Source organism: Otolemur garnettii, unplaced genomic scaffold (genome assembly GCF_000181295.1).
Source record: "Otolemur garnettii isolate 467f Iridium unplaced genomic scaffold, OtoGar3 scaffold00008, whole genome shotgun sequence".
Lineage (NCBI taxonomy): Eukaryota > Metazoa > Chordata > Mammalia > Primates > Galagidae > Otolemur > Otolemur garnettii.
In genome coordinates this window covers 17,456,405-17,471,418 of record NW_003852403.1, presented here as the reverse complement: position 1 = coordinate 17,471,418, position 15,014 = coordinate 17,456,405, and the positions used below count along the sequence as shown (strand labels likewise).

Sequence of the window (15,014 nt, the reverse complement as noted above, 5' to 3'; positions counted from 1 at the left end):
CCAGGAGTTGGAGGTTGCTGTGAGCAGTAAAGCCATGACACTCTACCCAGGGGCTCAGCTTGAGGCTCTGTCTTAAAAAAAAAAAAAAAAAAAAAAATCAACTGATACTTTGATGATTTGGAGAACTGGAAAAAATAGTTCTTTGTTTTGTATGTAACCAGAAAAAAAAAACCCATATATATAGCAAAGGAAGTTTTATTAATAAAAAACAAAGCCAGAGGCATCACTCTACCAGACTTTAGGTTAAATTACTAGTCGACAGTGATCAAAATAGCATGGCAATTTGCACAAAAATAGAGACCCACACATATGAAACTGAATAGAAAACAAAGAGATGAAACCAGGCCAGGTGTGCTGGCTCATGCCTATAATCCTAGCGCTCTGGGAGGCTGAGGTGGGTGGAATGATCTGAGCATACAGGTTCAAGACCAGCCTGAGCAAGAGTGAGACCCTCTCTCTAAAAAGTCAGGCATTGGCTCAGTGCCCACAGCTCAACGGTAAGGACGCTGGCCACATAAACCAGGGCTGGCAGGTTCAAACCCTGCCTGGGCCTGCTAAATAACAATGACAACAACAAAAACAACAAAAAACAGCCAGGCATTGTGGCCGGTGCCTGTAGTCCCAGCTACTTGGGAGGCTGAGGCAAGAGAATCCCTTAAGCCCAAGAGTTTGAGGCTGCTGTGAGCTGTGACGCCAGAGCACTCTACTGAGGGCAACACAGTGGGACCTCTGTCTCAAAATAAAAATAAATAAATAAATAAATAATAAAAATAGTCAGGTATCATGGTGCCTATAGTCCCAGCTACTCCGGAGGCTGAGGCAAGAGAATCACTTGAGCCCAAGAGTCTCGAAAAATAAATAAATAAATAAATACATACATACATACATAAATAAATAAAAGAAAAGAAAAGAAAAAAGAGATGAAACTAGTCTCTTACTGCCACCTGATTTTCAGAACTTTCATTGGGGAAAAGAAAGAACTCTATAAATAGTGCTGGCAGAACTAGATAACCACACATAAAAGACTAAAACTGGGCTCACAACTTACAAAAATTGTCTCAAGATCGGTAAAAGATTTAAATCTAAGATATAAAATGATAAAAATCATCAAAGAAAGCATGGGCAAAACTCTTAAGGATGTTGGACTGGAGAAAGATTTTATGAAGACCTTAGTGGCCATCAGAACAAAATCAACAAATGGGACTTAAGCTGAAAAGCTTCTGCATGGCTATGGACAGAACAATTAAAGCAAATATCCTTCACAATGGGAAAAGATATTTGCATGTCACAAATCTGACAAAGGGTTGATAAGCAGAAACTACAGCAAACAATTCCACTATCACTGGCCAAGAGGCATGAACAGAACCTTCTCTTAGGAAGACAACGAATTGCTAACAAACATGAAAAAATGCTCACTGTCCCTAGTCATCAGAGAAATGCAGATCAAAACCACCCTGAAATATTACCTAACCTCAGTGAGAACAGCCCTTATCACAAAATCCCAAAGCTGCAGATGCTGGCGTGGATGTGGAAAGAAGAAAACACTTTTACACTATTGGTGGGATCGAAAACTAATACAGCCTTTTTTGTTGAAAGTACGGAGAATTCTGAAAGAACTCAAAATAGATCTTCCATTTGATCCCACAACTCCATCACTAGGCATCTACCCAGAAGAAAAAAACCCATTTTATTGTAAGGACATTTTCACTAGATTACAACAGATCAATTGACCACTGCCAAGATGTGGAAACAACCTAAATGCCCATCAACCCAGTAATGGATTAACGAGCTGTGGTATATGCATACCATGAAGTACTATTCAGCCATAAAAAGATGGCAATCTTACACATCCTTCTTAGTAAAGTATCACAGGAATGGAAAAGTAAGTAGCTAACATACTCAATACTAATATGAAGCCAGTAGACAATCTAATACCTGCCCACATAAGAGAAAAACTCGATTCAATTAAAGTTGTGGCCAGAAGGGAGAACGGAGGGGGATGAGTATCCTCCCACTTAACAGGCACAAAGCAAGGGTATATGGACACCTGCTGTGTCCTGTAGTTGTGCAGGACACAACTACAACAGGAGCTCTACCTAAGAAATGCCAACATTGTAACCTAATTGTTCATACCTTCACATTAATCTGAAGTTTAAAAAAAAAAAGGAAAAAAATACAACCCCCCCCCAAAAAAAAACAGTAAATGAAAGAAGCAAACAAAAAATCCCAATTCTACAGGCTAACATTCTTTTCACATACAGAAGGGAAAAAATCAACAGAACAATAACTATGTTGGCCAGTAATGGTAATTCTAGTGCCTGTTATCATAGCACTGTGGGAAGCCAAGGCAGGAATACTATTTAAGGCCAGGAGTCTGAGACCAGCCTGATCAGGAAGGAGTCACTATCTCTACAAAAATAAAAACAAAAAAATTTAACTGGGTGTGGAGGTGAGCGCCTATAGTCCCAGCTACTCAACAGAGTGAGGCAGAAGAATCTCTTAAGCCTAGTAGTTTGAAGTGTGGTACCAACACACCCTAGCCCAGGTGACATAGCAAGACTCTGTCTCAAAAAAAAAAAAAAAAGAAAAAGAAAATATATATATGAATCTGAATTAAGCACCACATTAAAAGGATTATACACCAAGACCTGGTTTACCCCAGGAATGCAAGAGTGGTTTAACATAAGAAAATAAACCAAAGTATACACCATTTTAACAAAATGGAAAAAAAATTAAAAACTACATGATCATATCAACTAAGGAAGGAAAAGCAACAGATTAAAGAGTATTTCCAATACTCTGTCATGATAAAAACACCTAAGAAACTCAGGACAGAAGGGAATTTCTCAACATGACAACAGGGATTTAGAGGGTAGTCCAGTATATATGAAGCTGAGCTTTCAACTGGTGTGCCCCCAAAAGACCAGTTGCATACAGGAAGACTAAGTAAATACCCTGAAGATGGTGGCAGATTTCTCACCACTGACAAAAGTTATATAAATAATGTGGAAAGGGAGAAGGGTAGAGTAAACTCTGGTATTGGGTAGAATTAGAGGTACGAGCCTGATCTCATGGTCTTTAACACATACACAGTTGTAACTATAGATAGATCTGTATTTTCATTTCATTTCATTTTTCTGAGATAGAGGCTCACTTTGTCAACCTTGGTAGAGTGCTGTAACATCATAGCTCACAGCAACTTCAAACTCTTGGGCTCAAAGTACTTCTCTTGCCTCAGCCTCCCTGGTAGCTAGGACTACAGGTGCCTGCCACAATGACCAGCTATTTTTTAGAGATGGGGTCTTGTTCTTGCTCAGGGTGGCCTTGAACCCCTAACCACAGGTGATTCACCTGTCTCAGCCTGCCAGAGTGCTAGAATTATAAGTGTGAGCCACCACACTGGCCTTATCATTCTCTTTTTAAAGACAACATAGCTCTCATGAAAAATGGAGCTAGGGCAGAGGAAACAAAAGATAAGTCTGCCATATTTATTGTACCAAATGTAAGGAAATACTTGAAGAATAACAGGGTTATGCCAAAAGTACACAAAACATGAAACAGCTCTAAAGGGCTCTCACTGGCTAGGCTGTAATATAACTGGAAAAGTCCCATAGAGATCCATCACAAAGCTTACAAGTACCTCTCACCTGGTCTGAAAATTGTTACCTATTTGCAGAACTCTGTATATTCCCAGGATAGGTCCCCACCCCAAATGCCCTTTCAAATTCTACCTGCTACACCATCACAACTGCTCTAAGTAACCAATGCCAGGTAGGAGGCTATGATTCGACAAATTGTCCACTTACCACAAGCCATTGGGTCTATTCCATCATGCCTTATATGCCTGTTTTCCCACTAACATACAAAGCCTCAAAACTCACTAATTATCGCTAATCCCACATCCACATGGCACTGAATATGCCCTAAAATAAGATACAATTTCATGACTGTCCACACTCTACCATGCACTTTCACTATTTGCTCTGGAACTCATAATCTATCAGTTGGAAAACTGCCCATATTCTAAATTTCTTTTTCCCTTTTTATACTAAGTGAACAAGACTATCTCCTGAGGACACTTTCCCCTGCAGTGCTCATAAATGTTCCAACCACTCATGTGACTGGGCCTAGAGATAAGGTAGGGCTCCTTGCTCTTCAATGTTTCTATATATCCTTTCCTTTGCCTTCCTAAAACTCCTGACTTCTCAGAAACACTTGTTAGCTGACTATATTTCCTGCTACTGTTCCTTGTACAGATGTCTAAAAACCTTCCAGAATTCCCTTATTCACAAATTTTGGTGCTATTTTATGCTTTTTTTCTCTACTACTATTCCTGCCAGTATTTTTGATAATTTCAACTTCCAGACCAAAAATGCACCCAGAGCTCTAGCCTCTGTTTCTGGAACTGTTTACTTCCAATAATCTTATACACCATCACACCTCAAACATCTATTCCCATGGTTGTATCTTAAATCCAACTGCATTCTCCAAATCTCAACTCTCTAAAACACTCCCTACACACGATATGATCATCATCTCTGACTTTATCTCAGTCTCCCTAATCCTGATCCTACAATTCACTTCTACCATCAAGTACAACCCACTGACTCCACCACTTGTTTATTAATTACTATCATCTTTAAACCAAGTCCTCAGAAAATTTAAACTGTATGATATTTACTATAATATTCCTAATATTTCCTTTGCTTTATTACCTTCTGTGCTACGCTCACCTATTAAAACCACAACCTGCCTAGCACCCTGGGAGGCCAAGGTGGGTGGACAGCTTGAGCTCACAAGTATGAGACCAGCCTGAGCAAAAGTGAGACCCCCGTCTCTACTAAATATAGAAAAACTGAGGTAAGAGGATCCCTCGAGCCTAAGAGTTTGAGGTTGCTGTGAGCTATGATGCCACAGCACCCTACTAGGGCTTGAGACTCTCGCAAAAAAAAAAACAAAAAAAACACAACCTGGTTAAAATTAAGTGTAGGCCTTTTCCTGACCTAAGCAACTAAATGTGATTGGGGGGAGGGGGGAGAACAAGCCACCTGCTCTCATTTTAAACTCATGAACATAAGTCTCAAGTGGGCCTTCAACACTACAAGTCTAATCTTGTATTTATTTACATGATCAATTGATTTTCCCATTCCTCAAGTGATAATTCCACAACTTTCCTCAAAACTCCCACATCCTTCTCCCATTTTAATCCTCTAATGAGCTGGCATCTTATTTCACTATAAAATAGAAATATTTTGAAGAAAATTTTCACAACTTCTTACCTTCAAAACTATCAAATGATTTGTATTTATATACGGTATATACTTGGCTTTACCTCCTGATATTATATGGATCTATGAGTCTTAACTATACTCAATCATCCACTAGTGCACTAAACCCTATTCTTTCTTCCCAACTAAAGGACTCTGTTTTGCAATGGATATCCCCTCCTTCATCACTGATGTCTCACTTTCTGAGTAGTTACAACATGCAAACATGCTCTGATTTCCCATCTACAATAAAATATCCTGTCTTGATGAAGAAAAAAATATGGCTAGGCATGGTAGCTTATATCTGTAATCTTAGCACTCTGGGAGGCTGAAGAGGCGGGAGGATCTCTTTAGGTCAGAAGTTCGAGACCAGCCTGAGCAAAAGTGTGGTGGACTACAGGCGCCCGCCATAAGTCCCAAATATTCTGGAGGATGAAGCAGAAGTATTGCTCGAGCCCAGAAATTTGAGGTTGCTGTGAGGTATACTAAGGCCATGGCACTCTAGCCCATGAGACAGAAGATAAGACTGTCTCAAAAAAAAAAAAGAAGAAGAAGAAGAAGAATGTATACCACTGCTTTTAAAAAATACATCTTCATCTGGACACAGTGGTTTATACCTATACTCCTAGCACTTTGGGAAGCTATGGTGGGAGGACTGCCTGAACAAAAGCAAGACCCTGTCTCTACCAAAAATAGAAAAATTAGCTGGGCATCATGGTGGGCTCCTATAGTCCCAGCCACCAGGGAGACTGAAGCAGGAGGCCTGCTTGAACCCAGGAGTTTGAGGTTGCAGTTAGGCTGACACCATGGCATTCCAGCCCTGGGCAACAGAGTCAGAGGTCTCAAAAACCTCCACAACAATTAAAAATTAAAAAACAAAATAAATAAATGAACACATCTACTTCTAAAACTCTTTAAGACTCACAAATTGCACAAGTTGTATAGAGAAATTCCACATACTCTTTACTTAGTTTTCTCAAATGATAACAGCTTCCATGACCAGAAAGCTGACTTTAGTTTGTAACATACTGCTATCTACTTACATTTATCTCTTTAAAAAAGGGATAACTCATACTTTTTTTTTGGTAGAGACAGAGTTTCACATTATCGACTTTATCGCCCATGGTAGGGTGCTGTGGCGTCACACAGCTCACAGCAATCTCCAACTCCTGGTCTTAGGTGATTCCTTTGCCTCAGGCTCCCAAATAGCTGGGACTACCGGCACCCACCACAATGCCCAGCTATTTTTTTGTTGCAATTTGGCCGGGGCCAGGTTTGAACTCGTCACCCTCAGTATATGAGGCCAGCACCCTGCCCACTGAGCCACAGGTGCCACCCAGCCCATAAAATTTTTAAAAGACTATCCTATTTTAAAAAGATTACCCGGCTTGGCGCCTGTGGCTCAAGCAGCTAAGCTGGTGGGTTCGAATCCAGGCCAGGGCCAGCCAAACAACAATGACGTCTGCAACAAAAAAATAGCCAGGTGTTGCGGCAGGCGCCTGTAATCCCAGCCACTTGGGAGGCAGAGGCAGGAGAATAGCTTGAGCCCAAGAGTTGGAAGTTGCTGTGAGCTTTGATACCACGGCACTCTACCCAGGGTGACAGCTTGAGGCTCTGTCTCAAAAAAAAAGAATGAGGAACAAAATAAGGTAGGGCTTGACTTATTTTAATATATCTTATTTCTTCGACTTCAGAATTATATAAATATTTTGTATCCTAATAAAACTAAACTAAATTTAAATAAGCAATCCCTAAAAATTAAAAACTTAATTTAACTGAAATGTGTATGCCCTTGGTGGTAAAATTACACAGAATGTAACAATATCAAATGATATGAAAACACTACTCTTCAGTTGTCTATCTCTATTAAGCCATATTATAAGGACAAAAAATAACTGCCAAACAATTTTTAAAATAAGTTCAGTTGGGTGCAGTGGCCTAGCACTCAGGGAGGCCAAGGCAAGTGGATCTCCTGAGCTCATGAGTTCAAGATCAGCCTGAGTGAGAGTAAGACCCTGTCTCTAAAAGTAGCCAGTGTTGTGGCGGGGGCCTGTAATCCCAGTTACTTGGGAGGCTGAGGCAAGGGGATCACTGGAGCCCAAGACTTTAGAGGTTTTTGTGAGCTGTAACGCCACAGTACTTTACCGAGGGCAACAAAATGAAACTCTGTCTCAAAAAAAAAGGTTCAGTAATCCTAATACTGGTGGTAATGTAGGTTAGGTAGTAAATGTTTAAGAAGTAGGGAACATTTTGTCATCCCAAGTACACTAGGTAGGAAGGAAGCTACCAAAGATTCCTGAGGTTGTTTTAGGTACCAACTTGAAGAGCTCTCCCTGGATAAAGATGGGACAATAAGAGAATCTATGAAGATAATAACTGCAATGGACTGAAAAATATCAAATATTTTTAAATCCATGAATACATAATGATACTTGAAAATAAGATCAAAACCCAAATTGTTACCTCTGGAAGATGCTAATGAACTGATTTATTCTTTGTAAATAGAAAAAAACCTTTCCCACATGAACTGTACTACTAAGGAATCAAACAGTGTGGAAAAAATTTCTCTATTTTGAAGTATCCAAGTTAATAATTGAAAAATATTAGAATTAGAGTGGCACCATTTTGCAACCCTTAATGAATTAATGACTCTAGGCACTGACATTAATGACTGCTAATATTACACAAGACAGCCAGCCTGATACAATAAACAACACATCAATGTTTTTATAACCAATACATAGTCTATTCAAATTTCTTTCAACTCTAAGTTCTACAAAAGGACTCATTCATTTTAATTATAGCCTCTAAATCAGAGGTTAGCAAACTTTTTCTATAAAGGGCCAGATAGTAAAGTATTTTAGGCTTTATTGACCATGAGGTCTTTGTTGAAACTACTCAATTCCGCCTCTGCTGCAACAGACTGAAAGCAGCCATGGACAATAGGTAAATGAGAGGGCATGACTTTATCTACAACATGTGGTAGAAGAATTTGGCTCACAGACTATAGTTTGCTAACCCCTGCCCTAAATGATGAGATACAGAAATCAATGATCCCTCATGATAACTATATTTTCCCCAGAAGGAAAGCTAATTTGACAATTACTATTCAATCCCCAAATTAAAATTAGCAGAAGGAATAGTCAGTATTATTGATTTGAAATGTGTGGTAAGCATTGTGTTTTGATGACTCTAAGCCCCCAAATTCGTACTTCTTAACTTGTAAGAAAGCAGATCTCTAAACAATATATGTGGGTGGCGCCCATAGCTCAGTGGGTAGGGTGCTGGCCACATACACCAAGGCTGGCAGGCTGGAACCTGGCCCGGGCCAGCTAAAAACAAACAAATAAACAAAAAAATAGTCGAGCAATGGCAGGCACCTGTAGTGCCAGCTACCTGGGAGGCTGAGGCAGGAGAATCGCTTAAGCCCAAGAGTTTGAGATTGCTGTGAGCTATGGTGCCACAGCCCTCTACCCAAGATGATAGCTTGAAAAAAGTTAGAAATCTAGTAATAAATTCTTATTTACTGAGTTAACTTTGGACATATAGATATACATACAGAAGAAATTTAGATAGTTTTACCTTATCAGAAAACCAAATGAGCCTGGAATCTTCATAATACCTAAACATCCCATATTTAGGATCCAATAATTCCCTCATGATGAGCAAAAAAAATTCTTTCCGTACCCCTCCTGCATCAACAGCATCTTCTCCAACAAATATAACCTAGAATAGTATAATACAAACACTGACTGGACTGGAAAGAAATTTAAGTACATTCTAAACACACTGTAACATGCTATGGACCACTAAGAGTGCTTGACAACAGTTTAAAAAATACATAATTGTATTTGTTAAGCTTCAAAGATTCACCAAAAAATAGCAGAACTTGAAAAATATCTTCTGAATAGAAGATCCAATTACAAATAGAAAATATCAAATTACCTTGAGTGGCTTTTTGTAATCTATGTTTTTTGTTTTCCTAAGAACTTCCATTGCATCTCCTACTATATTTTCTCTTCGCACCACTAGAATTAAGCAGGGATTCACAGATTCAATCACTGGGAGGAAAAGAGAGGAGACATTCTGCCTGTGGGCCTGGTCAATGGCCATCTAGAAAACAACAGATTAAAATTTTAATAGCAATGCTACAAAGAAACTACTGTGACTAGATGTGCTAACCTTTACCTATTAGTTACATATGTGCTATAATTCCTATGCTACTGAATGGATGCAGCACGTAACAGAGTATCTAGTACAGCATAAAAACAAAGTTTAAAGAGCATCTTTTTGAATTTTTTATATTAATGTATAAGTTATAACACCATTGTGTTAAGTAAGCACAAAACTATCATAATACTGGTAAATCTGAGTATGGCAAGTAGAGAATAGGGACAGAGAGAGAAGAAGAAAAAACACCATAAAACAAACCTTAAAGAGTGTAAGAAACACCTGGCAAAGAAAGTACTACAGAAATCCATTTAGGAAGGTGATCACCGTATGTATTCACAAACCAAGCATTGGCTTTTACCATTTAAAGCAGCAGTTCTCAATGTGGGGGTTGAACGACCCTTTCACAGGGGTCACCTAAACCTCCTGCATATCAGATATTTACATTACGATTCATAACAGTAGCAAAATTACAGTTATGAAGTAGCAACGAAAATAATTTTATGGTTGAGGGATCACCACAACATGAGAAACTGTAGTAAAGGGTCATGACATTAGGAAGGTTGAGAACCACCGATTTAAATTGTTTATCCTTTTCTTGTGGTTTGTTTTCCTTGTGTTTTTGTTCTAAAATGGAATATCAGATATTAAGAGCATCCATTTTATTAACATTTTAACAAAGACCTCCAAAAAAAAAAAAAATGGGTTACTAGCTGTTACTACAGACCTCTACAAAAATATTTATTTCTTCAGTTGATAAAAATGGAAATAAACTCATAATAAGTACTGGAAATTTCCCCCAGTATTTATTAAAGTAAGTAGAGGGATTTAGAACACTACATGCATTTATTTGAATGAAAATGACTATTAAGATTTAGGGTTTTTGCCTTTTTCCGAATTTTTTTTTTTTATTTTAAACTTTATTTTTTTGGAGACAGAATCTCACTCGGTCACACTGAGTAGAGTGCCATGATATCATAGCTCACAGCAACCTCAATCTCTTGGGCATGGGCTACTACGCCCATACAGTTTTTTCTATTTTTAGTAGACAGGGTCTCCTTCTTGCTCAGGCTGGTCTCAAAATACTGAGCTTGAGCAATCCACCCTTGCTGGCCTCCCAAAGTACTAGGATTACAGGCACAAGCCACCATCCCCAGCCTTAGTATTTTTATACTATTATTAAACATTCAAGGTTCATCCTTGAATGTTTTCATTCATCCTTTCCTTAGTTCTTTTCATCCTTTCCTTAGTTCTTAGTCTATATAGTCAAGATATTCTACACCAGAGGAAGAAGCTCAAAATCTTTTTTACTTATAAGTTCAAACGATAAAGCAAACTTACTACAACTCTTCAAAGTCATAATGTGAACTAGTGTTTTAAAAAATGAAAAGAATGGAAGGGGAGGCAGGGAGATAAGGGGAGAAGAGAAAAGAGTAGGAGATATGATGACCAACCTCAGGAAAATAGCTTATTACTAAAACTTTCTTCGAGGAAACTTTACATCCTCCTCTAAACAAGTAATCAAATGCTTCCAACTTGAACATCATCTTACTGCTAGTGACGTCTATCTTTTACCAAGTATATGAATAGAGGATATATAATGAAGCAAGATTTTGAAGAAAACCAACATTTTATCAAGTAAACTAGTTTATTAAGGATTGTACCATTTTTTAAGATACAAAATCATTAAGGTCTAAATTCTTTCTTTGCAGCCCTCCTAAGAATACACATGTCACATGCAGTAGTCTTTTTTATAGCTACCCAAAGTACATTGAGTATCTTGATAACTGATTATAGACAAATTTCAAATATTTTCTAAAAACATCACAGAAACAATTGTTTTTTAAAAACTCTCTCAGATTAGTATTACACAATATTTTACCTGCATCTGTAAGACTGCATCTGTTTGCAACAGAGTAGTTTTGGCTTGGGCATCAAATACAAATGGATACGTGCAGATTGTAACAGGGATATCTGCCAACTGGAAATAAAAAATATACTTAGTACAAATTGATTTGTGATAAATTTACTATGGGGGTGCTGTTATTTCTTGTAAAGTTGATCCCATTCTCAGTTACATGTGTAGTTAAGGAATTACAAATAAAACATGTTGCTTATTTCTAAATATAGAATTTTTATTAGTAATTAGTTAAGGCATTAGAATAAAGCCAATTTGTAATCTGAGGAATTATGTACTTGAGAGTCCACAGAATTATAAATGAAAAGCATCTTTTGTTTAGTATATATTAACTCCAAGTTTCAGTGAATAAGGTTGCAAATTTATTCTAAAGTTGGGGGCTTCTATATAGAATACGGTATCCACTTACTCCATGTTAGGGCTTCTCTAGCAACTGAGGCCAGTGATAAGCAATTTGCCTATTTCTTCAGCTAACAGGTATTTACTGAAGGTCATATCATTAGGGTACCAGAATTATTATGAGTCATATTAATAATCTGTTTGTTTACTTAACATACAAAAAGAGCACCATTAGTATTATTATTCTCTTAGCCCTCAAAGTTAGGAGAACTAATCAATTATTGCCATTACCAGACTAGCAAGTGATGCAGTGATTGATTGCTAATTATTTTAACAGTACAATAAAATACTAAGCATTATGAGTTGTCCAGTCATACATTCTTGCAGTTGGGGGAAGATCTACTCCTATCATCTACCCAAAAAGGCATCTACTCATTGTGTCTGCCCTGACACAGAGCTCCTACTATAAGGCTTCCAGTGAAAATTAATACACCCATAAAACAATTCCTCTCTTATTAAATGATTAGAAAAATTACGAAGTTCTTTATATTAAAACCCAAATGTACATTTCTATATATCACTGTGCATCATTTAGTCTTTCTTTTGCCCCTGCAGAGAAGTATATGCAGCTTAAATATTTTAAGTTCTGTTCATTTTGTCTCTAAATTGTCTTTTTTTCCATGCTAAACATTCCCCATTTTTCCAGCCAGTCTGAAATTATGGTTTCTAGCTCTTCTCAATCCTACCTGCCTTCTCTTGAATATATTTCAATTTATGTAAGTCTCTCTCTTAATTATGGCCACCAAAACCAAATTATTCATTATCTACTCTTTCTCAACATCAGACAATATGCTGAGTTATATAAGCACCTTACTGTAAATTATCACTCTTCAGAATTTCCCAAGTGACAAAGTTTACACCTTTATCCTGCAGTAGTGGAAAAACCTAGCTATTGATCATAGAAAATAATTTTACTTCTCTGAAACTCAAAAAGATTTAGATATTTCTAAAGTTCTCTTTTAGCTCTAAAACTCTATGTTCTCATAATTTTATATGCTTTTATCTGACAATGAGGAAGGAAACAATATTAGACTTTAAATTTAATTTAAAGTTAACTCAAAATGTCTTTTCAAGTGCTGGGAAAAGCATGCCAAAGAACAAAACAAATAAAAAGCAAAGCAAAGAAAAACTTAACATCTCCAACAGATAAAAGAAGTATTATATTATTCTCAAGTGTAGTTATTATTCTCAAGGGTAGTTTAGGGTTGTTGACTACTTAAGCCAAAGTGCTAGAACTTTATATTAGATAAGACAAAGTGAGAAAAATGATCATAATGAAAGAGCTTAACTTTGTGACCATTCTGATTTTCAAGTATTAGTTTAAAAAATAAACATCATTTTATTTCTCTGCCCTTATTAGGCAGGTATTTCTCAAATTTTGAAGTAAATCTAATGTACATTTTTTACTGAAAGATTTGAGCATAGGCTCATTTCTGAAAAATATGTTGAAAGGCATCACATAGGTGTAATGTTAACTAAAACAGGTTTAATTTTCTCCAGAAAATTCTTCTGAATTTTTAAAAAGGACAATTTCTATAGACTCAATTTTAAGAATGACATAAATATATGAATCATACAAAAAAAAGGAACTTTTGGCTCTCCTATCACTTAGAACAAAACAGAGTGTATCTTACTCTGAACATGAGACTTTATTACACCAAACTTACCTCAGTTAATCCATGGTTGACATCCTAAGACAGCAATGCAGAATGTAACAATAATGAGGAAAGAGCAATGTTAGTGTCCAAATTTAACTATTTCTATTCAAAGTAGCATTTCATATATTTTGCTACAGCAGCATATTGAATTAATGAGGTAGAAACACATCTACAATAAACCTTACCCTTTCCAAATGCATCTTATGTATCTATTTCTACATGTGTTTCAGTACCTTGTGATCATAAAATTATCGAGGCTTAGAACATAATGAAATTTGTTTTCAGCAACTAAGCACCCCATTTGTAGAATTTAGGTAAAACAGGGAAACTAATTCTATGCCTGAGTTGGTCTTGAAGAAATGCTTTTATGGCTTAGTTTCTCTACCTGAAAAATGGAGAAAACATTCCTCAGAAGACTTGGTCAATCTTGACAAAATGTTTGAAAGTGTTTAATAAATTAAAATACTACATGGAAACAAAGTGAGCAAAAATAAGTCATAAATTGCTTTTATTTGACAGAAATAATCAGTAAAACGTAAGGTATAATCCTATATTAAGCATTCTTTAAAACTGAATAACTTAAAATACACCGTATAGGACAGGGCACAGAGGTCAGTAAGTAAAAAAAAGAAATGGTATATTGAGGATGGAAGTAATAGTGAAAATTGTAACGAAAGCTTTCCACTTCACTGAACAGAAATGTGCACTTTCTTGCAGAAAGCTTCCACATATATTCAAGAGTATAGACTCATGTGAAGTGCTAGAATCTTCAGAATTATGTTACTAAATTTGTGGGTGGCACCTTGTAGAGTGGGGAATGACCCTTTCCCAAAGAGAGGGCACTGTCCTTGGCTACTGGGAGGTGATCTACAAGTGACACGAAGTGTCTATGTTTGCCTGGGGGCTTTATGATGGGGGCTTGGGCCATGTGGTACCAGGTCTCCCTCCAGAAAGGCCTGTGGACTGAAGGTTAGCCACATGAGTAGGAGACTGAGCACCAATAAAAATTCTGGGCACTAAGTTTCAGGTAAGCTTTTGTGGCTGGCAATATCCTATAAATAATGTCACTCATTCATGCTGGGAAAGTAGTTCATCCCTGACTACAAGGAAAGGATAACAGACAGAAGGTCTGTCTTTGCTAACTTTCCTAGACTATATCCTATGTACTTCTTCCCTTGGCTGATTTTAACCTGTTTCTTTATGGACAATTTTCAGTGAGTTCTGGGGGGCCTTATTACCAATCCTGAGGGGACTTTAGAGAACCCCTCAAATTTGCAATTGCTATCAAAAGTGAAGATGGTCTTATATCAATTATTTTCTCTAATTTTTTACCTAAGTTTTCACATGCCATGAGGGGGATTACTAGAGACCACAGACATTAGCAAAGACTTAGGATTCTCTCACTATACATCTTGTAGAACTTTTTATTAAAAAAGAACTGTAAGCTTGGCGCCTGTGGCTCAAGTGGCTAAGGCTCCAGCCACATACATCTAAGGTGGCGGGTTCGAATCCAACCCAGGCCTGCCAAAACAACAATGACGGCTGCAACCAAAAAATAGCTGGGCGTTGTGGCAGGTGCCTGTGGTCCCAGCTATTTGGGAG

At 37.4% G+C, this 15,014-nt stretch overlaps 1 protein-coding gene across 8 annotated transcripts in view; it reads right to left on the bottom strand.

Annotated features, from left to right (window-relative positions):
• The window catches only part of HERC4 (HECT and RLD domain containing E3 ubiquitin protein ligase 4), a 153,577-nt gene that overhangs the window by 38,350 nt on the left and 100,213 nt on the right, over nucleotides 1-15,014 (bottom strand). For 7 of the 8 annotated variants that reach the window (XM_023509507.1, XM_023509509.1, XM_023509511.1 and 4 more), the window contains 4 exons: nucleotides 13,422-13,445; nucleotides 11,320-11,418; nucleotides 9,213-9,380; nucleotides 8,850-8,993 (listed from right to left, as the gene is read on the bottom strand). In XM_023509507.1, coding sequence (XP_023365275.1) covers nucleotides 8,850-8,993; nucleotides 9,213-9,380; nucleotides 11,320-11,418; nucleotides 13,422-13,445 — 435 coding nt within the window. The remainder of the gene's footprint in view (nucleotides 1-8,849; nucleotides 8,994-9,212; nucleotides 9,381-11,319; nucleotides 11,419-13,421; nucleotides 13,446-15,014) is intronic. The other variant, XM_012801419.2, reaches the window with a different exon arrangement.